General features: G+C 40.6%; 1 protein-coding gene and 1 long non-coding RNA gene across 2 annotated transcripts; both read left to right on the top strand.

Annotated features, from left to right (window-relative positions):
* Positions 1–266: 266 nt before the first annotated feature.
* Positions 267–11,486, top strand: LOC142373322 (uncharacterized). Its single transcript, XM_075456522.1, has 16 exons — positions 267–456; positions 1,485–1,643; positions 1,846–2,061; positions 2,158–2,387; positions 3,704–3,895; positions 4,557–4,761; positions 4,884–5,067; positions 5,145–5,346; positions 5,564–5,728; positions 5,896–6,135; positions 6,704–6,756; positions 8,043–8,176; positions 9,628–9,864; positions 10,325–10,637; positions 10,946–11,039; positions 11,275–11,486. Exons 1-16 carry the CDS (start codon positions 267–269, stop codon positions 11,338–11,340), a joined length of 2,880 nt encoding a protein of 959 aa, XP_075312637.1. The 3' UTR covers positions 11,341–11,486.
* A 2,291-nt stretch (positions 11,487–13,777) lies between these two features.
* Positions 13,778–19,418, top strand: LOC142372950 (uncharacterized). Its single transcript, XR_012768365.1, has 4 exons — positions 13,778–14,300; positions 15,573–15,920; positions 17,303–17,372; positions 18,270–19,418. It is a non-coding gene; the product is annotated as an uncharacterized LOC142372950 (long non-coding RNA).
* Positions 19,419–20,338: the final 920 nt, after the last annotated feature.

Here is a 20,338-nt window from a genome sequence, read left to right as displayed (position 1 = left end):
GGTTTTTTTGCTGTTTTTTTTTCATTTTTTTCCATTTATTTTTTTTAAAGCAAGGTTGAAAAGCTGTTTTAAAACCCTAGATAGCCCTTGATCTATATGTTTTTTGTTACCTCTTATCCACTGTGCAGGGTAGCCGTCATTCAGCAGACAAACCTTTGTATTGTTGAGTAAATTGATCATCTGCCTTAATTTCACTAATTCACTGAGGTATTTGTACCCTTTGTTCAAAATCCACGCTAGGTGAGTTTCAATGTGCCCACGGGAAAATGTGCATCCCTGAGGCTGAGGTGTGCGATGGGAAGTCACAATGTCAGGACCGGTCTGATGAACTCGACTGTTGGGAACGAACCAAGAGCTGTGAGCACCGCTGTTCTGACGGCAAGCGCTGTATCCCAAATAAATTCCTGTGTGATGGAGAAAAGGACTGCCTAGATGGCTCGGATGAGTTGGGCTGTGGTAAGTTCTCTGGGCTGATTGTGCAAGATTTTTATATATTTATTTTATTTATTTTTTTATAGGAATGTCTTCTAGGGGGCTAAAACAGGCTGTGAAACTGTATTAATGAAAGACGGTGCACCAAATTAGATTTGTTTCAAAATATAAATACTAACCCACTTATGTATGGACTTGGCTTTTAGACGAATGTCCTGACACTGGGTCATGAACCTGTCCAGTGTTTTCATGAGTTGGTCTCTCCATTTTTAGACTCCACTGCAACAACGGGATCTCCTTTTGTCGCCTCCACATCAGCTTGCGTCACTCCAGCAATTCGTTGTCCAGGCTCATCACTGTGCATCTCTCAGAATCAACTGTGTGATGGTCAAATGGACTGTCCCGATGAATTTGATGAGAAGGACTGTTTGGAACAATGTGCAAACCCAGGTAAATCCAGAAATTGGCATGAGGCACATGTGTTAGTAGTAACTGTATTCAGCAAACTGATGTGCTGCAACAAGCCTGCACTAGTTTATTGACTTCTCCATGCTCTGCAAATGTCCATTTTTATTTTTTGGGTGGGAAATAAATAAATTAATAAAATTTCCCTCATCAGATGACTTCCTGTGCAGTGACAAGAGAAAGTGTGTCCCAAGAATGCACTTGTGCGACGGTCGCGCCCACTGTCCCGACGGCTCAGATGAGAAGCAGTGTGAATCATTACATCCTACTCCCACTTGTAAGCAAAGAGAAATGCAGTAAATCGACGAAAAGTATTAAATAAATCAATATATATATATATTTTTTTTTTTAATCCTCGCCACCACACTAGTTCTTGTGAAAATTAAACTATTAAAACTTGCACTTGCTGTGTTGCAACCTACTTGAACCTTGTCAGTAATGACAGCCAGTAATGACAGCCAGTAACATCCACTCACTTGTACAAATACTGATTTCAGTGACACCTCGTTAAGACCAACCAAACCACTGTCTTTTCATTTACCCCAAATTGATGCATATTTCTTTTTTTTTTTTTTTCCCCTGCAAAGCCCCCAGCAACACTAGGTCCAGCCCACTGAAGTGCTTTCAAGGTTTCAAGTCATGTAAAGACGGCCTGGAGTGTGTAATGTACAGTCATGTGTGTGATGGAGAGCCGGACTGCAAGGATGGATCCGATGAAGCAGGATGTCGTAGTCGGTGCAATGAAGGTTTGTTTGACATTTGAGCTTAGGGAAAAGGTTTTGGTATTTAAAACGGAAAATGAAGAAACCGTTATGATCTGGGTTGTCAGAGTTAGATCAAAGGGGAGTGGGGATTGGTTTCCCTTACCATGTCAAATAAGTCGACGGTTGAATTTATTTATTTATTTATTTATTTATTTATTTTTTCGGTTTTTAATGTTCTGTTCAGGTGAGTTCCAGTGTGCACATGGGAATAGATGCATACCATCGGAGCTGGTGTGTGACGCACAGAATGACTGTCAGGACCGATCCGATGAATTGGACTGCTCCAGTCCGACTGAGGGGTGCCATCAGCGCTGTGACAACAACACTCGCTGCATTCCAAAGACTTTCCTGTGTGATGGTGAGAGGGACTGCGCTGATGGGTCCGACGAAGACAAGTGTGGTGGGTTAATTTCATTATTCATTTCCTGAGCAACTTGGATCACCACAGACACGTTTACACATCAGATAATGAATATTTCTGCTTTCCTCTTTTCAGGTTTGGTGGCCTGTGGTTTGTACCAGTATCGCTGTGCTAGTGGGCAATGTGTGTCCGAGGCTCTGAGATGTGATGGATACCCTGACTGCAGTGACCGCTCAGATGAGGCGCACTGCAGAAAACCCCCTCGCTGCCCTACACAGCTCCAATGCCCACACAGCCACGAATGCTTGCAGAAGGAGTGGTTCTGTGATGGTGAAGCAGACTGCAAAGATGGCTCAGATGAGAAGGTGAGGACATAACTGGGGGGACATCCCATACTAGCAATATCATTTATGAACATTTTCTTACCCCCTACTGCGTACTGTGAGCCGAGTTCCGGCCTCGTTTTGGCGTTGACGAAAGTAGTCCGGCTAGTTGGCTGGGGCTACAAAAATAAAGCGTTTTGCTTCTCAAAATAATATGCGTTCAACATAGTAATACATTTGCATCACAAAATCGTTCTCCAGGAAAAAGTCAGACCTCACAATCGCTTGGCGCTATTTACTTTCCCTTCATATCACTGCGTGATTGCCACCTGCCGACAGCCGCGCCTGTTACGGTGTTTACTGCTCGGAAGCAGGGAAATGCTCAGTCTGCACTTCGGTCTGCACAGTCTACACAGCAGGCAGTGATACGAAGATAGAGAGAAAATAGTGCCAAGCGATCGTGAGGTCTGACTTTTTCCTGGACAACAATTTTGTGATGCAAATGTATTACTCTTTTGAACGCGTATTGTTTTGAGAAGCAAAACGCTTTATTTTTGTAGCCGGACTACCTTCATCAACGCCAAAACGAGGCTGGAACTCGTCTCACAGGACGCAGCAGGGGGTAAGAAAATGTTCATAAATAATATTGCTAGTATGGGGTGTTATACGGCTTCATGTCAAAAAAGGCGAACTATCCCTTTAAACAGTGGAAAAGGGAGGTAATGCCCTGTCAGAAGTTTTGAAAATCTGTGAACACACAGTAACTGTCATAGCTTTTATCTAGAACTGCACCACTCCTCCAGCAAAGTGTAGGGGATACCAGTGGCAGTGTGGAGACGATCGGTGCATTCCTCTGTCCTGGAGGTGCGATGGGATGGAGGACTGTCACAATGGCGAAGATGAGCACAAGTGTGAGCATGTTTGTTCATTTTTAATCACCACTCATCAGCCTCTAAGGTTCATTCTTTGAACAGTGCCTTCTATGACATTTAAGTGGAGAGATTGTTGGAATATATTATCAGTTTAAATGTATCTGTACCTAAATTAATCTGTACACCTTTCTTAACAGGTACCCAGAAAAAGTGCCCCGTTCACCTTTATCAGTGTGGTAGTGGCGAGTGTGTGGACCGCAGCCTTGTGTGTAATGGCCTCATAAACTGTGCTGATAGCTCAGATGAAGGTGTTGGATGTGCTCACCGCAACTGCTCCAGCCCTTCAGCTCCCCAGTGCGACCAACACTGTGTCAGCACCCCAAATGGACCAGTAAGTGCCAGATTGATGTCTGGTTGTTTTTTCTCCAAAGTGCTTTGTACTGCTTTCTGCCAAACACAACTTAAGTTGTTTGTTGTGTTTTCCAGAGGTGTTACTGCACTGCAGGCTTCATGCCACAGTCCATTACTGAATCCTGTGTGGACGTTGACGAATGCAATTCGGTGTCGAGTGCTGTATGCAAACACACTTGCCTGAACACCCCAGGATCCTACAGCTGTCATTGCCACCCGGGCTTCTACATGGAGCCTGACAACAAAAGCTGCAAGACAAAAGGTGCAGTTGGACTAGGAAAAAAACTCCTGTTTGAGGAAAAATCAAGTTGTGTTCTACTTTATGACATGTGACAGTGCAGGTCTTGACTGGGCACGACCATGATTATAGTAATACATTCACTATGATGGATGACAATTCCTAAGCCTTAATGCAGAGTTAGGAGTTTCTATCAATAATGACTTTTAAAAAAGGAAAAATATTCTTTAAAATATATATTATTTTGAATATATTCTTTAAATTAATATTCTTTATCATTTTTTGTAATCAATGGAGTACAAAAAAAGGCAATGCCTGACCTTCTAGCTTGTGCTTTCCCTTGTCTTTTCCAATATTGCAGTTTGATTTAAAGGCATTTACCCAAAGTTCAGTTGCTCCTTGCAGATTAACCAACAGTTTGATTCATGCTATAAATTTAAAGAGACAAATGGGTGTAATTTTCGTTGGTTAAAACGTTATTTATTTCAGTCATGATGCAAAAAGTTGGCAAATCTGATCATTTTATTTTAAACCACTGAACTACAATTTTGGAAAATCAACCTTGTCAAACCAAATCTAGGTGACTGTTGAACCTTGACACAGGAACATTAAAGGATGCACAAATCTAGAGCAAGAAACTGGTATTCACTAAGCCGATAACTAGTGGTCATGTTTCCATCTCTAGACGAGCCTTTGCTTCTGGCGTCGGTGCAGTCCGAACTGTTAATATTGGGAGTCCAGAGTGGCAACTTGCAGCTTCTCTCCTCTGTTAACCGGCCAGTCTTCTCTTTGGACTATCACTGGGCTCAGCAGAGAGTTTACTGGCTGAGCCCTTATTACCAGAGCATCCGCTGGACTGACATGAAAAACTCCAACAAAGGGACGCTGATGAAAGGTACAGCTGTTTTTTTTTTTTTTTGTTTTTTTTTAACTGAATCAAGTGTACTTGATTTTAGTCTTAGAATTCAGTTTAAGTCTGTAATATAACCTACATTTATGGCATTGTAATCTTTATAGGTGTGAAGTCTGATTCCATTGCAGTGGACTGGGTTGGTAAGAATCTGTACTGGGTGGATGGACTGGTTGGACAGATTCTGGCAGTGAAACTGAGCAATACCATGGTTAAATCTCAGGACTACACAGTGGTTCTGGGTGAAAACCTAGAGCAGCCAAGCTCACTGGTCCTGGTGCCAGACAGAGGGTAAGGTCTTGGATGGTTGTAAAGAAAGGAGGGGTATGAAGTGAAATATTTCAGCACTGTATAATCGATGTTCTTAGGTTGATGCTTTGGTCGGAGATGGGCAGCGCCCCACAGATCAAGCAGTCTGGGATGGACGGCTCTCAGAGGAGGGTTGTGGTGAGCCGTGACTTGAGATGGCCGGTCAGTCTGGCCTATGACCACTTGGATAACAGGGTGTACTGGGCAGATGAGAAGTTGCGCTGCATAGGCTCTGCATCTCTGGATGGAGACCGCATTAAGGTGAACAAAAATCTTAAACATGAGCTGCAAAGCATGTGAGAACTATTTTAGGATGAGGAATATCCAATACAATTTGCCACCTTTTGTCAAAGGTGCATTTACCTCAAATGCTCATGTTTGTTCAAATAGTTTATTTAGTAATATTTCACATTTGAAAGATGTTGTACATTATCATAACAAATGGTGATGGTCTTATTTTTTTTTTTTCCCCCACTAGATCCTCCAGTTGGCTGAAACTCCAAGTCCTTTCTCAGTGGCAGTCTTCAATGATCGTGTTTTCTGGTCGGACACAAAGGGAAGAACTGTCCGCTCAGCTGACAAGAGGACTGGGAAAGATCAAAAGGTTCTTCTTAAGAGACCTGGGCAGCCATTTGGATTGAAAGTGAGTCTCCGACTTCTAAATGGTGTGACTTTCCTTCCTTAATTGTCTTAAATTGTGAGAGGTTAACTTGTAATAACATTGTCTTGTGTCAAAACTATTTCACTTGGATTTAAGACTGAGACTATCACAGCTATGAGCCTCAACTTTCATATTCCTTGTCTCCTTAGCTGATGCATGCCCTCTCCCAGCCAGCAGTATCCAGCCCCTGTGAGTACCTACGCTGCTCCCATCTCTGCCTTTTGGCCCCAACAAAAAGACAAAAATCTGGAGCAGCAGGGTCTCCAGCAGCACCTGCTGCAGTTTGTCGATGCCCAAAGGGGCTTCTACTTTCACAGGATAAGATCACCTGCTCTCTGCCTGAGGAGTCATCTTTTATCCTCCTCTTGTCTTATAACGCAGTCCATCAGGTGAGTGGTCTGCTAAGACTAAACGGTCTACAGACAGTCGATCCTTCCAAATACTTCTGAGCAAAAATTAAGAATCTACTTGATCCTTTCTGGTTTTGGTTAATATACCCATTTACGTTTGCTAATTTCTTTCATTTGTAGATTTACTTGCGCTCCATGCGTCGTGATGGCGTTGCTCTGAAAAAGATGCCCAACGGACGAGATTTTGCCCTCCCTGGAGTTGAACCCATGGGGCTAGACCTTTCTATCCCGGGGCTTTCTCTGTTTGTGGCTAATTCAAAACAAGGATCTGTGGATGAGCTGAGACTTAGCACCTCAAAACTACGACTCGAACTTGCTAGACACACTTTAAAGCTACAGGTATGCGCAACTTTCAAAGAAAATGGTAGGTTCCACAATATTGTAAAGGACATAATGTACTTAAACTGCAGAGAGTCTTGTGGAGTAGTTTTCATTGATTGTCATTTTTACATTGTTTGTTTTTAAAATTTAACAAATCTGCTTCCCACATAATCTAACTTCATGGTAGGATTTTAATTCTTGAAAGTGATGTGTTCCATTCTTGAAGGATGATTCAGTCACAGCTTTGGCAGTTGACTGGGTGACCTCCAACCTCTACTGGTGCAGTATTAAGCGGCCCAACATCCATGTGACATCGCGTTATGGCGGCCACACCACCTTACTGCTTCAAGGATCTCTGACGGTGAAGAAGCACTGCTCACATTTACTTTTAAGTTGAGCTGTCATCCTTTTTGCTTCTAACATGTATAGGGCCATTTCCTGGATAGTCTCGTATGTGATATTGTCCTAACACATATTGTAATGTACAGAATAGTTTAAAAGCCAGCACTGTTATTACATACCAAAACAAAGAATTCCAAAGAAAATGAAGAGTTGCATTTCTTTCTTTTTTTTTAAGGATCTGGATTAAATGTTTATTGGGCTGTTGGGGAAAATAAAATGCATAAAAATTTGCAGGTAAGGGTATAGTGTGGATCATGTTTCTTTCCAGGGTACCACATCCATTTCACTGCATCCTCCCTCAGGCAGACTTTGTTACACAGCAATAGTAAATGAGAGTGGAAAGAGCCAAACGGAGGTGGGTTGTGCCTGGATGGATGGCCGTAACAAAGCAGTACTGTGGAGAAAGTCGAGCATGCCCCTCTCCCTGGCCTTCTCCAATAAGGGAACCGTCATCTACTGGGCTGATGCTGGTGAAAAATTTCAAATCTTAATGCTTATGTAAAATATTTTCACTTGTTTTGCTTGCATATAAACCGAATAATTTTTTCTCAGGTGAAGGGGTAATCAGCTCTATAGGAGTGGATGGATCGGGATATAAAGAATACAAAACGGGGCCCAGTTTGCTCATCTCTTTCACATGTATTGAAAATATCCTCCTTTGGGTCACTCAGGACAAAAGTAAGGACCAAACACTTGGCAGTAGTTTTGACCAGTGTGAAAAGGGCTTAACAATGTGCCCATGATGTGTTTTTACATTAAGGACTATCATCTGGCTTTGAGAACATTTTAAGAAAGTGTAAAATTGTCAAAGGGCTCCGCAATTGTAAATCTGTTACTTTTGATGTAGAAATGGCATTGGGCAAGTGGTCTGCAGAAGCCTGTGACTAAAGTGCATTCTAGTAATCTGTTCAGAGCTGATACAGCCCACCTTTCATCTGTCTTTCCCTCCTCCAGACAGCAGATGGCAATACAGGCTATTGTAGCAAACTGAGTATTGAATCAGCCTTTTCAGTCTCCGTTTGGCCTGTTTTGTCTTTCAGATTATAATTTTTTTTATTAAGTTTTGTGAGAACGCACACATGCATGCTTCTTGCTACCCAATTGCCCCTGATTTTTGTGGTGTACATACTACTTGATAAACATTTTTGATTTTCTTGATTAAGGAAATGTTGCTTTTCAACCTGTGTAGATGTAACCAAGCTATGGTTTAGTGACAGCCTCCAGCCTAAACAGCTGTGGTTTGAGACGAAGACCAGTGTGGTGGAGGTCCGAGCCTACAATAACGACAGCCAGTCTGGTAGGCATCTTTGTCAAAATATTCACGAGACATGATCCTTTAAACACTTCTTGTTTCTTTAAACCAGTAAATGCTTGCAGCTGACATGTTCTAAATGTCTGGATGCGACTGCTATTTAAAGAAGCATAACTCTGTGTACATTCTCACGCTGATAATGCAGTTAAGGAAGTGTTGCAATGTTTTACAGAGAGGGAATATGACTTGTAACAAGGGCAACACAACATACACAATACATACTGATTTGTATGGAGCTCTGTTGTGAGGAACTATGTTTTGGCTTTTAAAACGGGTGATTAAAGACTTCCACAACCACTTAGACATGCAGGCATCCTGTGAAGTCTGTTGGGTGTTTGGCTGGTAAAACTGTGAAGGTGGCTTTTCAACATTGAAATCCTCTTTGTTGAATGCAGCAATAATGGGTTAATTCCTGCCCAGGTTTGTGTAACCAAAAGGCGTGTTGCATGCCGTCAGTTTCATTTGTTAAAGCAGAAGCAAACCAGTTTGTTCATGCTTATATTTTCACCTCAGCTTTTCTCTTTTCTGAGCTAGGGGAAACTGAAGTACGTTATCAGATACTGCAACCACAGAATGAAAAGGCTCACTTAGACTCAGACTTTGAGCTGAATAGACGGAAGAGTGATGCGATACCTGCAGGGACTTGGCAGGCTGTGAGATCCCATACTGTTGTGTGCTGCTGGGAAAAAGCTATGATGAATGGAGCTCTAATACAAGCCCAAGACTCAAACGGCAATCCCTCCTTTTCTCTAAACCTTTTAGTCGAACTGCTCTTGTAGTCAAAGTATACATGTGGAAAATTTCTTTCAAATAAGTGTGTTTAGTCATGCATGACCATACACATGTACAAGGTATGTGTGCACAGATTATCTGGGTGTGACTGGAATAATGAGGCTTGAATAGTATAAGTCATGTAATTCTGTAAAACCAGAAACAAAACTGTTTTTAGCCATAGTTTGGATCTACACAACAATGAACACACAAACTGAGAATCTTGAGTGAATCTGAGACGATCTACTATATTAACCTTGGGTTGGTGGTCTCATGAACGATCGAGTCTGCACCATTGTTATTAACACATTACTGTATGACACAAATGAGCAATAAATGTTAGTTGGTATGTTTAGGACCCATATTATCCACGGTACTTTATCATGTTATATTGTTTGGAAACATTGAGTTAAAGTTGTAACCTCCAGAGAGGCCAACAATCATGGAAGCTTTTGAGTAACTGACAAAGAGACGGTAAGTTGTGTGCACAGCCAGACCTGCGAGGTTATTTTAAAGAAAGAAGCTCCATATGTACATGCTGTATATATTTTGCAGATGAATTGATATTCAATTTCTCTTTTTAAATTCAGTCTTTCAGTCACTATTGACTCGACTTCAAATATTTTTCCATTAACTTGAATTTCTTCTTAAACATTTTTCTCCAGGAGTGAATAACTGCTCCAACAACAATGGCGGATGCGTCCAGCTGTGCCTGCCCTATCCTGGAGGTCGGACCTGTAAATGTGGGCGGGGCTTTCACAACATCGGTACCACTTCCTGTGCCCCACTCCCCCCCTGCCCTGCTGGAGAGGAATCTTGCTTTGACGGCAGCAAGTGTATCAGCAGCACCAAGTTCTGTGACGGACGAATAGATTGTCTGGACCGGTCGGATGAACACGACTGTGAGAGCTGAACTAAGTGGACCAAAACTTATTTACCCTTTTTAAAAAATTTCTTTTTTTACCAAACTAGTTGAGGGGATTTGACAGTGTTGTTTAGATCGTTTATATCAAGGTTTACTCTATATATTGCTTGAAGTGAAGAAGTTAAGAACTCTGAACATAGTCTTAAAATGTGATGAGTCATCCTTGGTAACTTTTGTGGGCAGTAATGACATTCTACAGGGATTGGTTAAACACATCTTTCTTGCCAAGGTTTTGATTAGAAAATCAATAGCACTCACTTTAGTATAGTAAAGATTAATTTACCTAAAGCATACTGCTTGCTCAACTTTGTATAACTACTGGAAATGAGGAAGCTATTAGAAATGAAGCCATATGTTTACAATATAAAAATTTTTGGCAAATGGCGGTTAATTTCGATAGTGTACAACAAAATTACTCACATGGTCTTTCTCTGTAGGTCCAACCTCCAACTCTTTGGGGACCAAAATCGGTGGTGGCCGCTCCCGCCAGTCTCCCTTGTCCCTTCATCCCAACTACCAGAAGAACTCTGTTCCCTCAGATCAAAACTCTGCACCCTGTGATCTCAAACACTGCAGCGGCCATGGTACCTGCATCACAGAAGGCAAACTCACTCGCTGCCAGTGTGCAGCAGGTTACAAAGGAGAGTTCTGTCAGGAGAAAGACGGTAGAAAAAGCCACCCAGCTGTCATCCTGGGTTCCTTCAGCTTGGTCGCTGCAGTCATCGTGGCTGTTTTTGCTTTATCTAAAAGGTACTGTCTGTCTCTTGGGCTTTACTTTGAAAACAAACGGTAGCTTAGAAATTCATCCAACTGGCTAGTCTTTGTGCTGCAACAGCTGTACTCATTTATCAACACTTTGGAACCAAAGTAAGCAAAGCAAACTGCAGATTAGTCAGTTCCTGTAGTGTTCAGTTAAGCCCGGGCACCGAAGGTAGGGCAAAAGCCTATTGCAACTTCAGTTGCAATTCAGAATTAATTTGCCCTTCTGCAGCCATTGAGTGGTTATAGCTTGTTGAAAATGTGGAAGATAAAAAGCCTGTTTTATCTTGTTTGAACAGGAAAGGATGGAAGTTCAGAAGCAAATCTGCAGACAAAGAAACTCTGTTGGCTAACATGAGACTGCCTGCTGGAAATGATGATTCTGACACTGAGGTGAAACTGAATGCAAGCAGATTTTTATTTTTTCTCTAGACAGTGATCTCATTCAAAAATTTGATTAATTCCATTTATTTTTCTACATTTGAAATGAAACCGTGTCACAGCTCATTTACCAAAATGTGTACACCTTATAAAAAGTAAAAAGAATTCAAACGTTTTACCTTCGTTAGCTGGTCAGACGTTTGATGTCTAGACTTTGCATATTAAGGGAAAAATGTTTTTTCTTCAGGAACTGGAAACCTCGGTAGACGTGAGGAGCCCACTGCGATCACTGAAGTCACTACGGCTCAAGTAGACTACCCAGCGTTCACTGATGCTACAGGTTGTTTGTAGTGTTGGTTATGTAACGCTTAGAAAGGACCCAAATGATAAGCAACTATTCTTTTATCTGCATTTCAACATGTTGGCTGTCTTATGCTGGAATAAACATATTTGATGAATGGGGAAAATTGACTTTGTGGTTTGTGTGGAAAAGGAATGGTCAGTTGGAATGGCCAGATTTATAAAACTGTTATGCAAATGCACAATTGTACAGGCCAGCAGACTCTTCAGGAAAGACGTGACTGATGCAATACATTATTTTTACTCTGTAGTGCAGCATATGAGAATTGGCACCAATGATGCAAAAGCAAAAACTTTCCTCAGAACAAGACTTGTAGCAGACAGACTTGAACGCCCATTAGCTGACAGTGTCTAGACCTCCTCCTGGCTTCATGTTTCTCCTGTAACTGTTTGTACTTCATTCTGTATATTCTGCTAATGCTGCAGTGACAGTTCAGCTTATGGGCAAATGGTTAGGTTTTCTAGTTTTCTACAAAGTGGTGCACAGACAGACTATTTTCCGTTTATTTTCTGTTTGTCTCATTTGTGTCTGAATTTTATTATATATGATGTCTCAGAAAATTTGTCAGCTCTGCTTTTAGTTTGTTTTCTGCCATAATGCAGTTATTCTTCAAACTGATGATGGTTTCAACCAAAACTTCCTCGTATCCTTTTGGTTCCCCTTTCCTTTTTCATAACGGATTTTTATCATAAAAGCTCCCTTTGCTTGCAGTATATTCATGATTCCATTTGCTGTTCCTGATGCAGAGGTGTAGTAGGTTTTTACCGTTTCTGACAGCATCTCATTCTGGTCTACAAAGCTGAAAAGTGGTGAGTTGTGTGAGATATTAATCCTTAATAATATAAATCCTCTCCAAGCATCATTTGTCTTGATTAAGAATTCTCACAAACATTTGAAAAAGCTTTTTAGGCGAGACTCTAGAAATGGCATGCATTATATAGGGAATACCATTCATGTCTGTGTCAAATAAATGCACATGCCTATGAAAACGGATATTAAATAAGCCCTGAAATAAGTACACAAAGTAAACACAAGGATACATTTTTTTCCATCAAATAACTTTATCTGAAAAAAAAAAAAGGTTTTATTGGGAATTTATTTCAGGACTTAATTTTTCAATCCCAGTCCGGGCTCTGCTCTGCTTAAACCAGCTGGTAGTGATGAGTAGCTTCTCTTGGATGGGAGATGCTTTATCAGACTGATCAAAGTTTGTTGTTTTATATTAAAGAGAAGTAAATGTATACTGTCTTGGTAACACATTGTTGTAGTTTCTAATACCACCACTGATTGCTGACAATCAACTTGTTATGTGCACCTTTGAGTTGAGGTGGTTGTATTTTACCCAGAAACTGATTCAGTTCAGGTTCTTGTCTGTATATCTGGCTATGCTAAGCTTATGTGGATGGTAGCTCCAGGTAAACTACAGGTTGGAACTGAGATTGGTATCAGTCCTCATCAAATTGTCAGAGAGAAAGAAAGTAAGGCTACTACTTCAGTGTGTAATGACAATTTGAACCTTAAACATGAAAGTTTCTCTTTGCGTTTTTACAACCGGATGCCCCTACCACCTGGAAGTTGCTCTACTCTGAGCACCTTGTAGGTAACTGAGCTCCTGTCCTTGTACAGACGCTTTAAAATGTATTTATTTTATTTCTCCTTTTCACAAGTGCACACTGTGTTGTAATCAGTGGTTACTTCAGTGCAGAACCAGGTTACACTTTATGTAATCCGATAATCTTATATAGTCATCCCATCCCTTTCTTACCAAATAGTTTGTTTGAGCATTCCTCAGGTGTCAGAGAGAACCTTTGTCTATTCTTCCTCACTTCTTGAGTATTGCATGGCCTACAGTAAAAGAATGTGTGAGGAAAAATATGTTTCTCAGTTGGGTAATTATAAAGCAGAAATGGAGTATAAATCCAACTGTTGGCTCAGAGGAGATGAGGTTGACAACAAAACACTGGGCTACCGAGCGACATTGCTGCAATAACCACAATGTAATGACTGTGATTTGTGCCGACTAATTTATGTTTGGGCTCAGTCAGTGAGCAGTTGCAGCAACACAGTAACAGTCATGCATGTGACTGTAAAATATGCTGTAACAGGCTACGATTAAATTAAAAGGATTTGAGATTAATGAGTGAAACATGTTTTTGGTGTAGTCGTGCCATCTGGAAAGTTTACAACCAGTTTTATTTGAATATTTTGCTCAGTCTAGCTTGGGTATTTATGAGTTGCACAACACAGGAATGAGTGCATGTTCACAGACGTGGGTTCTGTCAGGTCTTGCCAGGTGAGTCTTGCTTTGACTTGTTTGCTCCTCCTTCCTTCCCCCAGTGATCTGCCAAACACACCTACCGTCGTTTATTTAACTACAATAGAAACCAGCAAAAACTGAACCTGCAGTGTTCCTCTTCAAGCCTATTTGCACCTAATATGGATCACACGAATGGGTCACAAATGATATGCTTTTTTTTTCTCAGCGACGCCTCTGCATTAGATTTATTTGAGCCTGCAATCAAACGAAGCATGTAATGAGTTTGCCTGGAGTTATGAACTGTCAAATGGATACATCCCGGTCAAGGATATTTCTTTTGAGCAAGACTCTGTATATGACTCACCTTGTGTAAAGCTCAAGCAGAGGGAGGAGGAGGAGGAGGAGGAGGGGATTTTGTCTGTGTGTTTGTGGGAAAAAAAACAGCCAGGTATTCACAGGTCTCAGTTTTCTTCCTCTTCCCTCCTCCCTTTTTTTTTTTTTTAAAAGATTCCCTCTGTAAGAAGAGGAAATTGCAAATTCTTCTTCAGAGACCCAGGATCTTTGGCAGAACAAGAGTCACCTGGAGGACCCTACAACAAAGATCTAAGCTCCACGGTACACATTTTAGGACATCTGGATCACCTTCAGTGCTTCTGTGAGTATATGTTATTTCATATGCCTGCTATATGTTGCTGTGTTAGTTGGAAACCAGAAAACGGAGAGGATTAGATATTTAGGAAAGTCCTTATCGTGACTTGTGTATCAGAAAACCCGTCATGCTCTAGATGTATAGATTATGGGCGGTGTTGTCCCTGAGTTCTCTGTAGTGGCCTCTCCACACCATCGTATTTACTCTACATGGAGTCATGTGATGTAAAGCAGTCAGCAGTTGGGTTGATGTCGAAGGTCTGCCGAGTATGTATCAGATTAGCTTGCACTGTCCTTTCAGTTTAATTTATAATTTGAGGCTATAAAACAGAAATGGCAGGAAAATGATTACATTGCTTAAATATGGTGGAACATTTTAAACAATTTGAAAGAAGTACATTTAAAATCACGATATGTCTTTAATGCATATGTATATACATCCTTGAAATGTTTTGAACAGTACAGTGTGCCAGAAGTTGGGCTGCTTTGTTTTTTTCAATCATTTGAATTTGGTCATTTAAAAGTAAAATGTGTGTTGGGGCAAGGCGCCATCTCACCTCACAAGCTGCTCGTAGTTCTGGTTGTAAGCAGCAATATTCTCTATTGATAGGACTTTTCTGGGGTAAACATGTATGTTTTTTTGGAATTGGGAAGAAAATATGTAGATTGTACATACTGCAATGTGATTGGGATACATATTGAAGTGAAACAACCAAGTTATCCGCTTCATTTTCATGCTCTGGTGGAAAACATGTGCTGTCTATGAAAGATTAACCATATTTAAGCTGGAAATACAGTAATGATGTATGATGAATAAACTACAAAAAAACAAAAATTTGTGAAAAATCTATTTTATCTTCTGATGTCAAGTCCCAAAGTGGTCATTTTTTTTCTCAAACATGAGAAAAGTTTGTTCAATCAGATCTTGTAGAAGATCTGGTTGAAGAAAAGAGTGAGATCACACATTGTTAGCTCTGACAACATCAAACTGCATTCGACAGTATACTCTCAGTCAACACTTCCATGTTTGGCATAGTTCAGCTGTTAAACAATGAAACATAAAGTGTGTCATGACATTTAACGCTGTTTCCGCTCTGATCCGTCAGTTTGTAGGAGCTGGATTTGAGCTTTATATAAGCTGACAAAGAAGGACTTATCTAACCCACCCTCAGGACACCCAATTCCGCTCTTTCTCTTCTCTTTGTCGTCGTTCCTCTGTTGTGTTTTAGGGTGTGTCTGGTCCACTAATCAATCTCCCTCCTCTCTTATTCTACTTCAGCTTTTCACCCCTCCCCCTAAAAAGTGAAGCGTTTGTCCTTCCTTCCACTCCCGCTTCTCTGATGGAAACTCCTCTCCTCGCTGCACAACCAAGAGGCATCGGCCTCAGCCTGCCCACCTGCCGGGACACTCAGTGTAGTGGCCACGGTTCCTGCGTGGCTCCTTCGGGTGGCGGTACCAACCTGGTGTGCGACTGTGATCTGGGCTACCAAGGGGACACATGTGAAGACACGGTCAATGGGGCCTTGAGTCTACCGCTCAGTATAAGTGTGGTGGCTGTCATCGTCGGGCTGCTGATCATCGCTTTCGTCTTTGCAAAGTTGCGGCAGAGACAAAAGAAGAGCCAGAGGTACAGAGGTGTTTCAGAATATTGCTGTTTTAAAGGAGACAATGACAAATACACTTGTTTCTTCAAATTGAAATGAGAGAACTTCCTTAAAGCTATGGTAGGTAATCCTAGAGAGCTAGCAAGAGAGCTAGCAAGATTCGAAAGTGTCCACCCCCCCCTCCCCATTCCGTCAGTGCTTCATCCAAAGCCGGTGGAACCGCATGCGCACATGGAGCAGGGAGCCGGCAGAGGGGGGCGTAGGCAGAAAGCAGAGGCATCTGATTGGTTTTTTGTAGGCGACGCTGATCTCGGATTGGTCAGCTTTTTCTCAGTCCTGCAGCTGCCACAGAGGTCTGATTATTTTCGTCCCTTTTTCTAAATACATCTTGTATAGATTTCTCTCAGGATAGACGGACCATTTCACCCAGTATTACAAAATGTGTTTCTGATCAGGATTACCTACCATGTCTTTAAATGCACTGTCTGTTGAATATGGAGTTGAGGGATATGTGTCTCGTCTGCAAAACCACAGGAGCTTTGTTGTTTCTTTTAAGTTTCGTCTTACTTTCGTACATACTTGAAATTTGATTTGACATGATATCTCATTCTAACTTTAGAACACGTCTGTTTTCTGGCATTGGTTCACTTTTGATGGGCCAGCTGTGGTTCAGTAAGAATACCTTAAGATGTCAGGTTTTGAGTGTCTGGCCAGTTTTGTTTGAAATTAGCGCAATTACTCACAACAAACTATGTTTATTGGCAGACCCATTTCAGTTTCAGCACACAAAGTAGGCCTGTGTACTTCCCCAGATACTGGGCCATCATTGATAATGTACTTATTACACTAAATTATTCCACGTGGCTTGCTGGATTTGTGACAAATGACAATACGGGGCTACAACATCTCCTTGTCCTCGTTAAACCGCCACTGTTTCTCCATGTAATTCACACAGTCGGCTCAGCCCCGTATCGCTGTGTCCCTACACACATTAGGCCTCCTTTTGTGGCATCAGAGTGATGTGTGTATGAGCACACATTTCTTACAGACCCAGGGGTGTATCTGCGATTTATCACCTTCAACCCCTGTTCAGCCTCTGTACTTTCAAACATGACATGATGCGCCCTTTGTTGCACATATATGTCATGTCATGTTTCAGTCACAGCTTGAAAAGATGAGAGCATCCTTACTGGCTCCATCTGAGCTGCAACACATCCAGCATTTCCACGTGGTGCATCATCAAAGTGGTTCTCAACATGATACACAGTAAAAACATTTGTCGGTCATAAAATTGACTTCTTATCAGCAAAAATACACCTTATACCAAAGTATCAGTGTGTAGGCAGACATAATTATGACTGATGGCTATAAGCTCAATTATATCTTCTTGTTTTTTTGTCAACAGGAAACGTCTGGCTGCAACACATGACTACAACATTGCTGTTTAATATGGATAAACCACACAAATATCTAAGGTAGGCATCCAGTTGGAGACGTTTAGTCTTGAAAGGCTTTTCGTGTTGAAAAACAGTTGGCTGTAGGTAAAACGATATAGTAAATACAGTAAAGTCGATACATTTTGATTCAAAACATAAAAGCAAAAAGATTATGTCAAATGTTGCTAAAACACTTTGTAATATACATAATGTTGTTTATATTCAAATTGGGCAAACATTTTTATGCATATTTTTTACCAGCACTCCTCTTCTCCACTACTTTGATTCGCACAGTTCATTGGTATTTTACAGCTAACAATTGCCAACAATGAGAATACTGTGACTCCAATGATAGTATGCAAAGCAATATCTTAAACTCTATAGACAGATCGTGGCTTTCCTGTAAAAGGTCTGCAAATTTCCAAAGCCACAAAGGAAGAATCCTTCCCCAACAGAAGACTCTGCTTCTGAATTGCCCGAAGCACCTCATTCCAGACCCCCCCCCCCCCCCCTCAATATCTACATCTCTCTTATTTGCATAACCATTAAACACATTTGCATAATGTCTTTTTCGGTGCTAGTTTTGCAGGCCCCAACAGATGAGGAATAACTGCCTCACACCTGACAATTTTTGACCAATCAGCTGATCTTAATGACAGGAGCTAAAACTAAGTGTTCTTAACAGAAGGTGACAAGTTGGGGCTGTAATGCGTTGCATGAGGACAGCAATGTTTGTCTGAACATCGGTATATGTAGACCTGTTCTAGTAGACACCTCATAGAAACTTTTAGACTTGTAAATGAGCATGCAACTTTTACCCAAAGATTGCCGATACCAGTGAGGTTATAGATGTTATATTTTTGAACATATGAGGAGTCAGAAACCTTTCTGTAACTTTTGTATATAAAAAGTGTAATATATCTCATTCATGCCCAGGTCAGCCATGGTATTGTGGATAGTGACACCACTGTGCCACAGTTTTTCGGGAAGTAGATCTTTTTCTACCTTGATGGCCGACATGGGAGTACTACTACATAACTTCTTCATCTCAGAGACTCAAAACACTGAACGGAAGAATTGAAGCACCTTGGCTGATGGGTCCGTTTGTTCAATCCAACTGCAACCAATGCCCTTTACCATTACCAGAAGAGCAAAACTGCTGTAATTATGTTTTTCATGTATCATTCAATCATGAAAATGCAATTTGCAAGCAAATGATTCACTAAAGGCAGATTACGTGCACGTATTCTGCCAATTTGTTATAGTTCATTCAGCCGTGTATTTGATGAGTGTCTTCCTTATTTACATTGATTTTTCTGTGCAGCAGACACTCATGTTAACTCATGTTGTTTGTCTTTTGAATATGCAGTGTAAAATGTAAGGTTCTGTCTGTTCTTCAGTCAAAATCTACTTCCTTTTTTTTTCCCACAGTACAGGAAAATGCAAAATATTAGTTCCACTCCATTTTTTGAGCAGCAGCTTCCTTTAAAAGCAATGGTTATTCTGCTGTGACGGTTAATGCTTCTTACTGTCATTTTGCTCTCAATGCTGGGGAAAGACAAAAGTTAAGTAAGATGAGAAAGCTGTCATAATAATTTGATAATTATAAAACTATTATGTGCTGCTAAGTTGACCTCATTCATAAAATAAGAGCTCTGACCAGAATATCCTGTTTAAGAGTAAGTATTTTTGCACTATAGTTGCTGCTTTATGGTACCAGCATTTAACTGCTTTAACACCCCTTTCAGGGTGTGTTTAAGAATCACTTCTTGTTTTTCTTGTTATAATTGGCAATATTTCTTTAACCAAACAGAAAAGCACCTGTATGTTGTTTTTTTGTAACTCTGTCTGTCAGCGTGTCAGCAAAAGTGCTCCTTAGTCTGTTAATAGATGTAGCTGCAACTGGGGCTCGAGACAAAATACTGAAGTTTTTTCAAGACGATTTAGCAAGCAAACAGTTATTACAGACACAATGCCATACAATTATCAACAGTGTGATTTTTGATTAGAGGGTTTGAGAGTGGTACAAGCAGATTACCGCTCAGTTTTATATATTACAAATAAACTTCTTTGTTCAAAATCAAAGCTACAGTGTCCATACGTGCGTTGGATCATAGTGAGAAGTTATTTTATTTTTTGTGGAACATCTGCTGCTTTCACACTACTTATCGACTGAAATGTTAAATATGCTTTTAACCTGTTAACTACTGATAACCACAAACAGTAACATCACTTAGCTTGCTTTGGTTATCCTGTTTTTTTCCCTATCTTTTCTTGTTTACACATCTCATTAATGTAGTCTATAATCCAAATGTCACCACTGAGCATGGCTTTGATAATTATGTACACTCACAATCCCACTTCAGGGAACTGGAGACTGGGTGTCCAGGTATGTGTAAAGAATGTTGACTGTGTTGGGCAAATGCATGAGCACAATTTTTTATTATAATTATTATTATTTTTAATACGACTATGAATGTTGAGCACATTGCTCCCCCTCTCAGAAGAGATGCACACAGGTAACAAAAGACCAAATAAGATTTTGTAAATATTTGCCTTACAATGCTTTAGTGAATCAGCAACACATTGACTTCACTGTTGACTTTCAGTTTTGCTACACACAACTTTCAAACCAGTGCCTTCTGTTACCTAAAAGCTTCTACTAACCCAGATATTTTTTTATCATTCTGCATGCAAAACTAAAACATGTGCTTCTGCTATTTTTCATTTCCTGATGGGTCTCCTGTGCAGAAATATTTCTTTAGTTTTGTACAACACATTGGTTGTAGTGTTCTTTTTTTCAATATTTTGCCGCATAACCACCGTTTCTATATAATCATAATGGTGGAATGATCCTAACATCCTCAACTTCACATCTACTCACAAATGTCTTTTTTAGTCTATTTTACTTGCATTTATACTTTTTAATCACAAAGTTAAAAGGCAATATTGCTTCTCTGTGCTTTTAAAGTTGAACAGTTGTATTAATTCACCATTTTATTAAA

The sequence above is a fragment of the Odontesthes bonariensis genome, chromosome 22 (assembly GCF_027942865.1).
Source record: "Odontesthes bonariensis isolate fOdoBon6 chromosome 22, fOdoBon6.hap1, whole genome shotgun sequence".
NCBI classification, from domain to species: Eukaryota; Metazoa; Chordata; class Actinopteri; order Atheriniformes; family Atherinopsidae; genus Odontesthes; species Odontesthes bonariensis.
The sequence above is the reverse complement of the archived record's forward strand: the minus strand, read 5'-3'. Positions and strand labels throughout refer to the sequence as shown.

What these genes read in the sequence shown, in the direction of transcription:
- LOC142373322 (XM_075456522.1), top strand. Translation starts at nt 267, where the DNA reads ATGTGCATCCCTGAGGCTGAGGTGTGCGATGGGAAGTCACAATGTCAG. An exon ending in TCGTAGTCGGTGCAATGAAG is followed by an intron (nt 1,644 to 1,845) that starts GTTTGTTTGACA and finishes TGTTCTGTTCAG; the next exon opens with GTGAGTTCCAGTGTGCACAT. An exon ending in CTTATAACGCAGTCCATCAG is followed by an intron (nt 6,136 to 6,703) that starts GTGAGTGGTCTG and finishes CCATTCTTGAAG; the next exon opens with GATGATTCAGTCACAGCTTT.